The sequence below is a fragment of the Monodelphis domestica genome, chromosome 2, assembly GCF_027887165.1.
Source record: "Monodelphis domestica isolate mMonDom1 chromosome 2, mMonDom1.pri, whole genome shotgun sequence".
Classification (NCBI taxonomy): Eukaryota; Metazoa; Chordata; class Mammalia; order Didelphimorphia; family Didelphidae; genus Monodelphis; species Monodelphis domestica.
Genome location: NC_077228.1, coordinates 240,876,935 through 240,892,967, shown reverse-complemented (window position 1 = coordinate 240,892,967; position 16,033 = coordinate 240,876,935). Strand labels below are relative to the sequence as shown.

The 16,033-nt window shown below is 37.6% G+C and overlaps 1 protein-coding gene across 1 annotated transcript in view; it reads left to right on the top strand.

The window, feature by feature from the left end:
- SEPTIN9 (septin 9) overlaps positions 1-16,033 on the top strand; it is a 400,470-nt gene that overhangs the window by 55,685 nt on the left and 328,752 nt on the right. The window contains exon 2 of the mRNA XM_007482962.2: positions 12,254-12,304. Within this exon, the coding sequence (XP_007483024.1) occupies positions 12,254-12,304 (51 nt within the window). The remainder of the gene's footprint in view (positions 1-12,253; positions 12,305-16,033) is intronic.

Below are 16,033 nucleotides of genomic sequence, written 5' to 3'. Positions count from 1 at the left end.
GGATGAAGGGATTTGTCCAAAATTAAACATAAAGAAAGTCAAAGGCCGGTAAAGTTGTGAATCTATCCAACCTTTCTGGAGAGCTATTTCAAACTATGCTCAAAGGGCTATAAAACTGCATACTTTTTGATCCAGCAATAACATTACTAGCTCTATATCCCTAGGAGATAACCAAAAAAAAGGAAAAGAACCTATTTGTACAAAAATATTTATAGCAGCTCTTTTTGTGACAGCAAAGAATTGGAAATTGAATGAATGTTCATCAACTGAAGAATAGCAGAACAAGTTGTGATATATGATGCTAAAGGAATACTATTGTGCTATAAGAAATGATGAACAGAATGAATTCAGGAAAAAGACTGGAAAGACTTACACAAACTGATACAAAGTGAAGTGAGTAGAACTGGAAGAACACTGTATACAATAACAACAATATTGTGTGGTGGACAACTGTGAATGACCTAACTACTGTCAGCAACAAAATGATCTAAGACATTCTAAAGATGAATTCAAAAATTCATAATGAAAAATGTCCACCTCCAGAGAAAGAACTGATGTAATTTGAATGCAGATTGGAGCATACTATTTTTCGATTTATTTTCTTCATGGGTTTTTTTTAAGTGTTTTCTTCCACAGCTTGGCGAGTGTAAAAATACATTTATATGATCACAAGTGTATAACACCAAATTACTTATCATCTCAGGAATGGAGAAGGACAGAGAGGGAGGGAAAGAATTTGAATTGTAATAATAATAATAAAAAGAAGAATCTTATACATTTTAGAAAATGAAAGTTAATTGTTTTTTCATGTATTAGGGAAAAAGAAACAAATTAAAAGAAATATCAGGGCAGCTAGGTGGCTTAATGGATAGAGTCAGGCCTAGAGATGGGAGGTCTTAGGTTCAGACATTTCCTAACTGTGTGACCATGGTCACTTAACTCCTATTACCTAGCCCTTACCACTCTTCTGCCTTAGAATCAATATTTAGTATTGATTCTAGGACAGAAGATATGGGTTAAAAAAAGTTTCAGAGGATATGTCAACATCTTGAGCTCAGATTCTCTGATTCCATATCCAGTACTTTTTATGCTTATTATTCTTTTTTTTTTTAATATATTTTATTTGATCATTTCCAAGCATTATTCGTTAAAGATCATTTTCTTTTCCTCCCCCCCACCCCCCATAGCCGACGCGTAAGTCCACTGGGCATTAGATGTTTTCTTGATTTGAACCCATTGCTTTGTTGATAGTATTTGCATTAGAGTGGTCATTTAGAGTCTGTCCTCTGTCATGTCCCCTCAACCTCTGTATTCAGGCAGTTGCTTTTCCTCGGTGTTTCCACTCCCATAGTTTATCCTTTGCTTATGAATGGTGTTTTTTTCTCCTGGATCCCTGCAAGTTGTTCAGGGACATTACACCGCCACTAATGGAGAAGTCCATTACGTTCGATTATACCACAGTGTATCAGTCTCTGTGTACAATGTTCTCCTGGTTCTGCTCCTCTCGCTCTGCATCACTTCCTGGAGGTTGTTCCAGTCTCCATGGAACTTCTCCACTTTATTATTCCTTTTAGCACAATAGTACTCCATCACCAACATATACCACAGTTTGTTCAGCCATTCCCCAATTGATGGGCATCCCCTCGTTTTCCAGTTTTGGGCCACCACAAAGAGCGCAGCTATGAATATTTTTGTACAAGTCTTTTTGTCCATTATCTTTTGGGGGTACAGACCCAGCAGTGCTATGGCTGGGTCAAAGGGTAGATATAGCTCCAAATTGCCCTCCAGAATGGTTGGATCAATTCACAACTCCACCAGCAATGAATCAATGTCCCTACTTTGCCACATCCCCTCCAGCATTCATTACTTTCCTTTGCTGTAATGTTAGCCAATCTGCTAGGTGTGAGGTGATACCTCAGAGTTGTTTTGATTTGCATCTCTCTGATTATAAGAGATGTAGAGCACTTCTTCATGTGCTTGTTAATAGTTTTGATTTCTTTATCTGAGAACTGCCTATCCATGTCCCTTGCCCATTTATCAATTGGAGAATGGCTTGATTTTTTGAACAATTGATTTAGCTCATTATAAATATGAGTAATTAAACCTTTGTCAGAGGTTTCTATGAAGATTTTTTCCCAATTTGTTGTTTCCCTTCTGATTTTAGTTATATTGGTTTTGTTTGTACAAAAGCTTTTTAGTTTGATGTAGTCAAAATTATTTATTTTACATTATGATTTACATTGTGATTCTTTCTATATCTTGCTTGGTTTTAAAGCCTTTCCCCTCCCAAAGGTCTGACATGTATACTATTCTGTGTTTACCCAATTTACTTATGGTTTCCTTCTTTATGTTTAAGTCACTCACCCATTTTGAATTTATCTTGGTGTAGGGTGTGAGGTGTTGATCTATTCCTAGTCTCTCCCACACTGTCTTCCAATTTTCCCAGCAGTTTTTATCGAATAGTGGATTTTTGTCCCAAAAGCTGGGATCTTTGGGTTTATCGTATACTGTCTTGCTGAGGTCCCTTTCCCCCAGTCTATTCCACTGATCTTCCTTTCTGTTTCTTAGCCAGTACCAAATTGTTTTGATGACTGCTGCTTTGTAATATAGTTTTAGGTCAGGGACTGCAAGGCCCCCATCGTATGTGTTTTTTTTCATTATTTCCCTGGATATCCTTGATCTTTTGTTCTTCCAAATGAACTTTGTTATGGTTTTTTCTAAATCAGTGAAGAAGTATTTTGGTAGTTCAATGGGTATGGCACTAAATAGATAAATAAGTTTGGGTAGGATGGTCATTTTTATTATATTGGCTCGTCCTATCCATGAGCAGTTAATGTTTTTCCATTTGTTCAAGTCTAGTTTTAGTTGTGTGGCGAGTGTTTTGTAGTTGTGTTCATATAGTTCCTGTGTTTGTCTTGGGAGGTAGATTCCTAGGTATTTTATTTTGTCTAAGTTGATTTTGAATGGGATTTCTCTTTCTAGTTCTTGCTGCTGAGCTGTGTTGGAGATATATAGAAAAGCTGATGATTTATGTGGGTTTATTTTGTATCCTGCAACTTTGCTAAAGTTGTTGATTATTTCAATTAGCTTTTTGGTTGAATCTCTAGGATTCTTTAAGTAGACCATCATGTCATCTACAAAGAGTGATAACTTGGTCTCCTCCTTGCCTATTTTGATGCCTTCAATTTCTTTATCTTCTCTAATTGCTACTGCTAGTGTTTCTAGTACAATGTCAAATAGTAGGGGTGATAATGGGCATCCTTGTTTCACTCCTGATCTTATTGGGAATGCATCTAGTTTATCCCCATTGCAGATGATATTAGCTGTTGGTTTTAGATATATACTGTTTATTATTTTTAGGAATGACCCTTCTATTCCTATGCTTTCTAGTGTTTTTAATAGGAATGGGTGTTGTATTTTATCTGCATTATTGAGATAATCATGTGGTTCTTGCTAGTTTGCTTGTTGATGTGGTCAATTATGTGGATGGTTTTCCTAATGTTGAACCAGCCCTGCATCCCTGGTATGAATCCTACTTGATCATGGTGAATGATCCTTCTGATCACTTGCTGGAGTCTTTTTGCTAGTATCGTATTTAAGATTTTTGCATCTATATTCATTAGGGAGATTGGCCTATAGTTTTCTTTCTCTGTTTTTAACCTGCCTGGTTTTGGAATCAGTACCATGTTTGTGTCGTAAAAGGAGTTTGGTAGAACTCCCTCTTTGCTTATTATGTCAAATAGTTTGTATAGTATTGGGGTTAACTGTTCTCTGAATGTTTGATAGAATTCACAGGTGAATCCATCAGGCCCTGGGGATTTTTTCTTAGGAAGTTCTTTGATGGCTTGATGGATTTCAATTTCTGATATGGGATTATTTAAGAATTCTATTTCCTCTTCTGTTAGTCTAGGCAGTTTGTATTTTTGTATATATTCATCCATTTCTCCTAAATTGGTGTATTTGTTGCCATATAATTGGGCAAAGTAATTTCTAATGATTGCCTTAATTTCCTCCTCATTGGAGGTGCTGTCCCCCTTTTCATCTTTAATGCTGTGAATTTGCTTTTCTTCCTTCCTTTTTTTAATTAGATTGACCAGTACTTTGTCTATTTTGTTTGTTTTTTCAAAGTACCAGCTTCTTGTCTTATTTATTAAATCAATAGTTCTATCACTTTCGATTTTATTAATTTCTCCCTTAATTTTTAGGATTTCTAATTTGGTTTTCTGCTGGGGGTTTTTAATTTGATCGCTTTCGAGTTTTTTCAATTGCATTTCCAATTGATTGATCTCTGCTCTCCCTTGTTTGTTAATATAAGCTTTCAGGGATATGAATTTGCCTCTGATTACCGCTTTGGCTGCATCCCAAAAGGTTTGAAAGGATGTTTCGCCATTGTCATTTTCCTTGATGAAATTATTAATTGTTTCTAAGATTTCTTCTTTAACTTAACGGTTTTGGAGTATCATATTGTTTAATTTCCAATTGGTTTTAGATTTGGTTTTCCATGTACCATTACTAATCATTATTTTTATTGCCTTGTGATCTGAGAAGGCTGCATTCATTATTTCTGCTTTTTTGCATTTGTGTGCTATGTTTCTGTGACCTAATGTATGGTCAATTTTTGTGAATGTGCCATGTGGTGCTGAGAAGAAGGTGTATTCCTTTTTATCCCTATTTATTTTTCTCCATATGTCTATTAATTCTAATTTTTCTAAGATTTCATTCACTTCTTTTACCTCTTTCTTATTTATTTTTTGATTTGATTTATCTAAATTTGATAATGGTTGGTTTAAGTCTCCCACTAGTATGGTTTTATTGTCTATTTCTTCCTTCAATTCGCCTAGTTTCTCCATTAGAAATTTGGGTGCTATATTATTTGGTGCATACATGTTGATTAATGATATTTCCTCATTGTCTAGAGTCCCTTTTAACAAAATATAATTACCTTCCCTATCCCTTTTGATCAGGTCTATTTTTGCATTGGCTTTATCAGATATCATGATTACCACTCCTGCCTTCTTTCTATCAGTTGAGGCCCAGAAGGTCTTACTCCATCCTTTATTTCTGACCTTGTGGGTGTCAACCCGCCTCATGTGTGTTTCTTGAAGACAACATATGGTAGGGTTTTGGATTCTAATCCATTCTGCTATTCGTCTACGTTTTATGGGTGAGTTCATCCCATTCACATTCAAAGTTATGATTGTCATTTGTGGACTCCCTGGCATTTTGATTGCCTTCCCTAATTCTAACCTTTTCTTCTTCGGCTCTACCTTTTAGTCCAGTGATTTACTTTGAATCAGTGCCCCTTGTCCCTCCCTTGATGTTTCCCTTTTTAGTCCCTCCCTTTTTGTTCCCTCCCCCTCCCCCCTCTCTTTCCCTCCCTTTTTGTTCTCCCTCTCCCCCTCCCCCCCTTGGTTTTCCCTTCTCCTTACCCTTGTTGGGTAAGATAGAATTCAAGATCCCAATGGATCTGGATGTTTTTCCCTCTCAGAGTTGATTTCCCTGAGATTGAGGTTTAAGTAAACCCCCCCCCCTCTTCCTCTCCTTCTTATAGGAGTTTTCTTCCCCTCCCCTTCCCATGTGAATCTTTGTGTGAGAACGATTATTCTATTTGGTCTTTCTTTACCCCCTATTTATACATTACATTTTCCCCACATATTAGCATACATAGATTGATATAAATGTGGTCCTTATAGAAGAGAGTTTGAGTAAAAGAAGAAGATAACATTTTTCCCCTTTCCTTAATATTTACCTTTTCAGGTATTCCTTGCTCTTTGATTTTCGGTATCAAACTTTCCACAGAGCTCTGGTCTTTTCTTTGCAAAAAGTTGGAAGTCTTCTATTTTGTTGAATGCCCATACTTTCCCCTGGAAGTATATAGTCAGTTTTGCTGGGTAGCTGATTTTTGGTTGGAGACCCAGCTCTCTTGCCTTTCTGAAGATCATGTTCCATGCCTTACGATCATTCAGAGTAGAACTTGCAAGGTCTTGTGTGACCCTGATTGGCATTCCTTTATATCTAAATTGTCTTTTTCTGGCTTCCTGTAGGATTTTTTCTTTTGTTTGATAGCTTTGGAATTTGGCAATTACATTCCTGGGAGTTGTCTTTTGGGGGTTTAGTGTAGAAGGTGTTCTGTGAGCTCTGTCAGTGGCTGTATTGCCCCCTTGTTCTAGAATCTCTGGGCAATTTTCTTTGATTATATCTTGTATCACCATGTCCAGTTTGGTGTTTATTTCTGGCTTTTCTGGGAGTCCAATTATTCTTAAATTTTCTCTTCTCCCTCTATTTTCCAGATCTATCACCTTGTCGGTGAGATATTTTATGTTCTCTTCTAATTTCTTGGTGTTTTGGCTTTGCTTTATTAGTTCTTGCTTTAAAGCCTGGTTTTCTTTTACAGTTTGGTCAAACTGGTTTTGTAGATGCATGAATTTCTTTTGCATTATTTCCCACTTTTCCTCCCAGAGGGCTTCCATCTTTTTGGTCATTTCTGATTCAAATTCTTCATGGGTTTGTGGAGAGTTTCTATTTCCTTTGGAAGATTTTGGAGAATTTTCTTGTATATCTTCTTCTATCTGCTCTGTATTTTGTATTTTGGCTCCATAGAATGTGTCCAAAGTCGCCCCTTTCTTCTTATTTTTCTTGGTATTTTGGGGCTTCTGTGCTTCTGTGGAGTTTGTCATCTCTGAATGTGGAGGATTAGCTTTTCTTATCTCTGGTGATCCGAGGCTTTAGTCCTGGGAAGATGTTGGTTCTAAGAGCTTTCCCTGGGTTAAACTGAATATGCCTCACTGGAGCTGGAATGGAAGGGTCGGACCACGAGGCCACACTCTCCCCCCAGCTCGCTTTCAGGAAGTTGCCTTCAGAATCGCTGGCCATGAGGCTGTTTCGTCGGCCTGCCGGGGGGATGGGCTGCAGCTTTCCCAAGCTCTAGGGCAAGGACTTTCACTGAGACTTGGATAGCAGGATCCAGCCCGTGAGGCTGTCTTGCCCGCCCTGAGGGTTGCTGTTGTTTCCACCAGCTCTCTGCAGCAGAAGCCCCAGGCAGTAACTTTCACTGGGACTCGGGTAGAAGGCCCTGAGGGTTCTGCTCTCTGAGCCAGGCCGGGCTGCGGCTTCCTGGAGCCTTGGACTCTGCGCTCCTACCCCTGAGGTCCGAGTGATCTCGGGTTCTGGCTTTTGAGGGGAGCCGTACCTTTTGAACCGGGTCCAGGTCCAGGAGGAGGGTTCCCAGGGTCTGTGCTGTTGATCGTTTTGAATTTCGGCGCCTTAGGAGCTTATAGTTTGAGATTGGTCGGGAAGGGTTTTCCGGAGATCTGAGCTTTAGCTTTCTCTAAGCCGCCATCTTAACCGGAAGTCTATGCTTATTATTCTTTCCTTCCATCTCCACTCCTTCCTTTAGCACCCTACTCCTCTTTCCTCTTATTTAGGACTCAGTCGAGTTGAGCTCTGCTTTGCTGCTTGGGTTCTTTAATCTCTATGCAGCCCGGATAGGGCATTTGTTGCATAGTTAGGGAAAATTTCAGTGTGTGACCCAGAGCCAAATGACCTAGCTCCAGATAGTTTGGTGTTAAGTTGGTACAGCCTTTTCTAAACATGTACTTGTTTTAGTCAGGCAGAATTATCCTGTTCTTGTTGGGCTTAGCACTGTAGGAAATCTCTTAATTCTTCATGTTTAGACTTGCCTGCCATAAGCCAACCAAAAGTTCCAGCCAAGGGCTATGTGGATATGTGTACGTGCACATATGGTTTGTGTGCATGGTGCCACATATTTATACTCTTGGTCTTTCCTGCTCAATCTTTCTTGTCCTATTCTAAGAATAAAGAGAAAACAATTTATTCCCTACTCTTAGAACCCAATTTGGCACTCTGACAGTAGTGGATAGAGAAAAGGACTTAGAGCCAAGAAGACCTGGTTTCAGATCCTGCCTCAGACATACAGTGACTGTGTCATTCTTGGTAAGTCACTTAAACTTTCTTAGATCCAGAGTAACTAAATTCATTATCTTCCCCTTCACCCCCAAAGCTGTCCTTTCTTCTTAATTTTCCTTTTACTCTTGAGGGCACTTCCATCTTTCCAATCAATCTAGGCTTGAAATCTAGGTGTGTCACCCTCCTCACTCTAATTCTGATCTGTTGTCAACCTCTCTCATTTGATACTGCTCCTACCCTGGTGCCCTGGTGCAAACTCTCATCACCTCACACTTGTACTACTGCAATAGCCCACTAGTTGGTCTTTCTGCTTGTAGTCTCTCCACATTCCAATCCATTCTATACTCTGCTGTTAAATTAATCTTCTTTAATTAGCAACCTGATCATGTCATATGTCATACATCCCTTTCAGTCAACTTCAGTGGCTCCATATTGTTTTCAAGATCAAATGTAAAATCCTCTGTTTGATATTCAAAACCCTTCTTCATAAACTGGCCTCCTCCTACCTTTCCAGCCTTCTTACTTCTCCCCACATCCTCTGCCAAAACAGTGATGCACAGAAAGATTCTCCTCCTGAATTTGAGCCTTTTCCCTGGCTATCCTTAGTGCCTAGAATTCTCTTCCTCCTCACTTCAGACTTCTTCCCTTCTAGGTTCCTTCAAGTCCCAGCTTAAATCTTACCTTTTCCAAGAAGGAATGCCCTTAATACCAATGCATTTCCTTTTCTGATGATCTTCAATTTCTTATGTATTTGTCTTGTTTATACACACTTGTGTGCATGTTATCTCCGATATGACTGTGAACTCCTCAATAACAATAGCAGGAGTTGTTAGGGGCAACTAGGTGACTCATTGGATTGAGAACAGGTTTAGGGATGGGAGGTCCTGGGTTAAAATGTGACCTGAGATACTTCCTAACTGGGTAATCCTGGGTAGGTCACTTAACTCCCATTGCCTACCTCTTTTGGAACTGATACTCAGTATTGATTCTAAGACACAAGGTAAGGTTTCAAAAAACAATAGCAGGAGTTGTTTTTTGTCTTTCTTTTTATCCCCAGGGATACAAAGCACATACTTGGCACAGTGTCCAGCATATAGTAGGCCCTTAATAAATGTTTGTTGACTGGTGAGTTAACTGATAAACATGATTTTATGTACACACACACACACACACACTTATAAATATATAAATAAATTCTGTTATTAGTCAGTTCTCCACTAGGGTGAATTGGTGTTATGGATGTGACAAGGTCCCCTTGGCAGTTTGTCTGAAAGTGGAATGTAATGAGATAGCTGAAATCCATCTAACATTTACCAAGAGAAAGCAGAAGAAAGACATTCACAAGAAGGAAAGGATGTGCCTCCAGAATAAAGCATTAATTCAGTTGAACACAGCTTCCCTGTGCCATTTTTGTTCCTGGTTTTTTGACACAAACTGGAGGACAGAGCTCTAGACCCTAGGATCTCTTCAGTTTTGTACTCTTACTAGGGAATGCAGTTAAATCTTGAGGACAGCTACACTGCTTTGTAAGGAAAATCTAGTCTAATTTTCCTGGGGGAAAAGGGACATGTATGTTTAGGATAGTGCTACTATGACTGATGGAAAGGTACTTCTTCACAAGATCTAGTCCTCCAAAGTTCATATCCCCAGTTACTGCAGAAGTTAATTCCTTCATCTTTGAAGTCCCTACAGTAGGCACACCAAGTCTTGGGTTTATCAGCCTAAATTAGCCCCTTTTGACCTAGAGAGAGTAAAAGTTCAACCCATTCCAATCTATAGGATGGTGCTATTAAATTCCTCATCTTCACATTCCCATTCAGGCGTGCATCTAGTGTATTTTACCATCTGCCTTCTGCTTCATACAAATCCCTTTTCTTTCCCTTTATTTCTCCTTTTGTTCTGGGCACAGTCATCACATCTGTAGTATTGTTTCCCAAAACAATGTGTCAGGTGATACCTTTATGCATTACCTCAGTATCCTGTGATTCATCACACCAAAATTATATTTCCTGGTCACCACCTCCATATACAAATGGTACCAAAAGTCTTAAGGTAGTTTTGTGTTGTCTTTCTCTGTTAAAATGGAGGCTTTTTGAGGACCGGGGTTTTCTCTCTTTTTGTACTTGTATAGTGCAAGCACTTAATAAAATGCCACTTGTAGTTTGGTTGGAAGTGAGGTGCAGGATGGGAGTCTGCAGAGTGCCAAGCGGTGGGGAGGGTGGGGCAGAGAGATAGAGAGAGAGAGAGAGAGAGAGAGAGAGAGAGAGAGAGAGAGAGAGAGATTGAGAGAGAGAGAGAGAGAGAGAGAGAGAGAGAGAGAGAGAGAGAGAGAGAGAGAGAGAGATTTTTTTGGGGGGGGAATGAGGATTTCATTCAGAATTCTTTGGGTAAAGTGAGTAAATTGAATAAAGTAAGACTGTATTTGAACTGGTGTGGAATGTGAAATGACTCTTTTATAAAGACAAAAGGAATGAAGTAACAAAAAGTATTTTTTTAAAAATTAGTTACTCTAGGTTTCTTTACAAGAATCTACTCTACTGCATTTTAAAAAAAACAAAAACAACCAAACAACCTTATCGTCTACTAGGTATTGTGATTCCAAGGCAGAATAGCAGTAGGGGCTAGGCAATTGAGGTCAAATGATTTGCCCAGACTAGGAAGTGTCTGAGGTGGGATTTTAACTTAGAACCCCCTTTCTCTAAGCCTGGCTTTCAATCTACTGAACCACTTAGCTGCCCATCCCCTAATGCATCTAAAAATCTGATATACCTGGTACTTGAATGGGATGGGCAATATGGTGTAGCAAATGCAGTTTTAGACTTGGAGACAGAAAGACCTGGATTTGAATTCTTTCTCATATGCTTAACTTAATAGTTCTGTTAACTGTTGACAAGTAATCACTCTGAACCTGTATTTTTCTTACATGTTGTTGTTGTTATTGTTGTTTTGTGAGACTCTAATGAGATAGTGTTGCAAAATACTATTATAAATGTCAGTCATTGGGAATTATTTTAGAGATGTGGCCATTTCTTTCCCTGACATGGTACCCCCCACCCCCTCCATTGTTCTGGCCAAAAGCTATAGTGCTATATGGCTAAACTCTTAGAGCTACAGCCCCTTTCAGAATTTATACTCTTCTGGTAAAGCCTTTGAGAACCCAGGGCCACCACTACATCATGATGAGGTACCAGAGGCAGATTTAAATAGAAGAAAATGACTCATTTTCCCAGAAATTTGATTTATGTCCTGCCTTTTCAGAAATAAATGTATTTAGACATCTATTGCCTTCTTAGTCTGGAGACTCCTTGGCTTCCCTTTGCCACTTCCTCAAACCCCCAAAGCATGTCCAGGTACCTAGAAGACCCTTCAGCAGGGGCACTTTTCCCAAATTGGCTTCCCTTTAATCCTTCCCTAAACTCTGCCACCCAGACTCCATGGGAATCTTTAACAACAATCCTTCTGATGAGATGGAAGATCACCAACCTATATCCTCTGTTTCTCTACTCTGTTCCAAGTTACCCTAGACCTTACCTTTTCCCTTTCTTTGTGTCCTCTAGACCTCCAGGCACTGCTGTCTGACCTAATGATATACCATAAGGAATCTTGGGCCTTGCCAATTTGTTCCTACCGATCTGTCCTCAGTCCTTCTGGCTGAATTCTCCGTTGTCTCCCAGAATGTAAGCTCCTTGAGAGCAAGAACTGTCTAACTTTTTTCTTTATCATTTTTATCATTTTTTTGGTCTGAATATCAAAGTTTGTTGAAATAAAATATAATCTATAATTAAAAATACTAAGGATATTATTCACTGGTTACAATTTTAAGTTATATTTACAAAAATCCAACATTTTATCTAACAATGACATTATGTTTGTTACAACAATAAACATGAAATTAGATTCCAATACTGAATAATCCTTGCAGTCACAGGAGTTATAATTTTATACTTTCCAATTTATGTCTAATATTACTTTTTTTAAAAAAGGAATATGCTTCAAAAAGCAAAACTCAAAACATTTACTATAATTCATTTTAGATGTTTAGCACAATTACTATTTAGAACAGTCAGAACTTTAGTTTAACACACTGCTTGGCATATAGTAAAAATTTAATAAATGCTTTATCATTAATTCATTTTTGATTCATTCATTTCTATCACAGGCTTAATAGATCCCAGAGCTCTGACTTCACACTGAGTGGAATCAAATCCTTGAGGTGACTTGATGCTCAGTGGACATCTTTTGGGTTCCTCTAATCAAGATTTCTATTCTAGACTACTACTGGGAGGGAATATGTAGCTTAATTTCTGACTTTTTTTTTTGTCTCTAGGGATCATGAAGACCTCTAGTCGTAGAAGACTTGTTGACTCTTCTGGTCCTGGTGAGTAGTTTAGGTTGCCTGTCTGTATCTCTGTAATGCTTTAAATTACAATTACTTTACAAATTGATGTTATCTAATCTCAATAGGGCCTTCCTGGAAGCAAGAAAATCCTTTTATTCCTCTTTAATTGATATACTATTCCAAACTCCTTCTCTCTTCAAGTCTCCCACATTATTCTTTCATCCTATATTTTTATTTTTACTTAAAAAAAATAGGCCCTTCATCATTATCTTCCTGTTCTGTTGCATTTCTTAAAATTCAAGATGTAGCCTTCATTTTTTTATCATATTTTTTATCATTTTATTTTTTATATATTTATTCTATAGTCAACCCCTATACACATGCCTTTGATCCCAACCCTTCCCAGCAGATTGGCTTCTCAATCCTTCTTATCCCTCTCTATAATCTTCACTCTCTCCCTATTTACTGGTTCCCACCCTGACATGTATAAACATGGCAAAGTCTTTCACATCCATAAAAAACTCTTAAAAGACCCTAGAGTTCTTTCCTCAGCCAAACTCCTAGAAAGGAGTGTCTATACACTTATTTCCTTTATTTACTCTTCTATTGCTCACTTCTCAGTCCTTTCTAGGAATTTGAAATCTAATCATCACTTAGCTGAATCCATTCTTTCCAAAGTTACAAGGATCTATTTGCTAAATCAGATGAAGTTTTCTTTTTTTTAAAAGATATTTTATTTTGCCAGTTATGTATAATAATAATTTTCCGAAGTTATAAGATCCAAATTATCTACCCTCCCTTCCTGGAGATGGTAAGCAATTTGATCTGGGTTAGACAAATATTATCATGCAAAACACATTTCCATATTGTTCATTGTTGTAAGAGAATACTCTTATAAAACCAAAACCTCAAAATAAAAACCCAAATAAACTAAAGTAAAAAACAGAATGCTTTGATCTGCATTCTGACTCCAACAATTCTTCTCTGGACAGATTAACTTTTCTTAATACTTTTTCTTCTTTGAACATTGTAGGACTTGATATTGTTGACTACCCTCCACCCTGTGATATTCTTCTCATTTGGGATTTGATAACATTGATTTCTTTTGGTTTTCTTCCAACTTTTTCAGCCTCAGTCTCTCAGTCTCCTTTGTTAATCATCATCTATATCATTGCCCACTTCCACCCCATTATTTATCATCTCTGTGCACATATTTTACAGATCTGTATATCTAGCCTTAGTTTCCCTCTTGAGTTCTATTACTAAATTTTATACCAGCTGCTTTTTTGGATATTTTGAACTGGATATCTATCTTGTAAACATCTCAAACTCACCATGTCTGAAACAGTACTTAATAGCTTTTCCCTTGAAATCAACTCTTCTTTGGAACTTAACTATTAATGTCAAGGTACTGCCATATTATCCAATCATCTATGTTCACAACCTTGATGTTTTCCTTGATACTCCATTTTCCTAAATATCCAGTTGTTGCCATTTTTACCAGCACAACATCCTTCAAATTCAATCCCTTCTCTCTATTCACTCAACTAAGACTTTAGTTCAGTATTTTATCACCTTTCTTCTAGAGTATTGCCAAAGCATTCCACCTGGTCCCCTTTTCAATCTGTCCTATATAAAAACTGCCAAATGATTTTCCTAAAGCACAGACCTGACCACATTATATCTCTACTTTAATAAACTATAGTGGCTCCTGTTATCTCTAGGATAAAATATATAAACTCCCAAGTTTGCTATTTTTAGTTCTTACAACCCTTCCTACTTATACAGTCTTTTTACACATTTTTCCCTTCCATGTTCTTTTTGGTCCAGTCATATATTCTGTAACTGGACACTTCAGCTAACATCTATGTTCTATTGTATTACTTGTTCCTCATGCTTAGAATACCTCTGCCTCTTAGAATCCCTTTTTTTATTCAAGACTAATACCCTCAATAGTTATTTCTGTTATTGTCTGCTAGTCTATCTTCTCCACCTGAATCCATCTCTCACTTGTGTCTTCAACCTCTTCCTGGTTCCTTCCCTATTGCTTTCCACATTATAATTTTCATCGCATTGTGATCTGAAAAAGTTGCATTTATCATTTCTGCTTTTCTGCATTTGTTTGCAATGTTTTAATGCCCTAGTACATGGTCAATCTTTGTAAATGTACCATGTGCTGCTGAAAAGGAGGCATATTATGTTTTATCCCTATTCACTTTTCTCCAGATATCTAGTAAATCTAATTTTTCTAAGACTTCATTCATTTCTCTTACTTCTTTCTTACTTATTTTTTGGTTCAATTTATCTAGATCTGATAGGGGAGGGTTGAGGTCTCCTACTAGTATAGTTTTACTATCTATTTCCTCCTTAAGCTCCAATAGTTTCTCCTTAAAAAATCTGGATGCTATACCATTTGGTGCATATATCTTGAATACTGATATTTCTTCATTGTCTATACTGCCTTTTATCTCTTTTAATCAGATCTATTTTTGCTTTAGCTTTTTCAGAGATCATGATTGCTACTCCTCTTCTTTTTCTCAGTTGATTCCCAATAAATTCTTCTCCAGCCTCTTACCTTTACCCTGTGTGTGTCTACCTGCCTCATGTATGTTTCTTGTAAACCACATACAGTTGGATTTTGGTTTTTAATCCACTCTTCTCTCTGCTTCCATTTTATGGGTGAATTCATCCCATTCACCTTCAGAATTATTATTAGCATCTGTGTATTCCCCATCATTTTGATTTCCTTTTTTAATCCTGCCCTTTCTCCTTTCACTATTTCCTTCCACACCAGTGTTTTGCTTTTAATCAGTCTGCCTAATCCCCACCCTTATTTTACTTTCCTTCCCACCCCCTCCCTTCTTATTCCCCTTCTACTTCTCTTTAGGATCTTTTAATTACCCCCCCCACACACACACACACACACACTTTTCCCACCCTTATATTACTCCTCTCCCCACATCTCTCTTCCTTATTCCCCTTCCTCACACTGCTTGCCTCCCTTTAGCATCCTATTCTTCTATCCTTAAGCCTGTCTTCCCCTGTATTCCTTTCCATTTGTTTCTGTGCTTTTTAAAAGTCTGATTGCCACCCTGTTTCCCTGTTGCCAATTGTGATCTTTCCTGGTGAGTATCCAAAGAGCTGGACATGCTTGCTCCCATTTCATAATTTCATAAATTATCAGTTCATTCACATATGACACCCCATTTTCCTATCCCTTTGAACTGACTATTTTAAATGCCTGTAATATACTCTTTCTGGCACACAGAATTTTCCTTTTTCTTTAAGACACAGTTCAAGTACAACATTCTGTATGAAGCCTTTTTGGATTTCCCTAGCTGATAGTGCCCTCCTTTCCAAATAATCTTTACTTTGCATATATTAATATTTACACACTTTATATTTTTGTTGTATGTATTCATATATGTACTTGGTTCTCTCATTAGAAAGCAAGAAAGATACTTCTATCCCCAGGGCTTAGAATAGTACTCACTTATAACTGATGTTTAATAAATACTAGTTGGTTGATTGATATTTTGTGTATACCTATAGGGACTATTTCAATTTATCTATATCCCCAGTGTCTGGAATATAGTAGATGCATAATAATAAGTACTTAATTGATTCATTTAAACCAAACATTAAACTAAATAGTGAATAACCCTTTCTTCTGAAATGTTTCCAATTTAATATCTTTTGCTTAAAATAGGCTGATTGATACTTGGAATTAAATAAAGTATCTTCTCTGATGTCCAGGGAGGACTAATG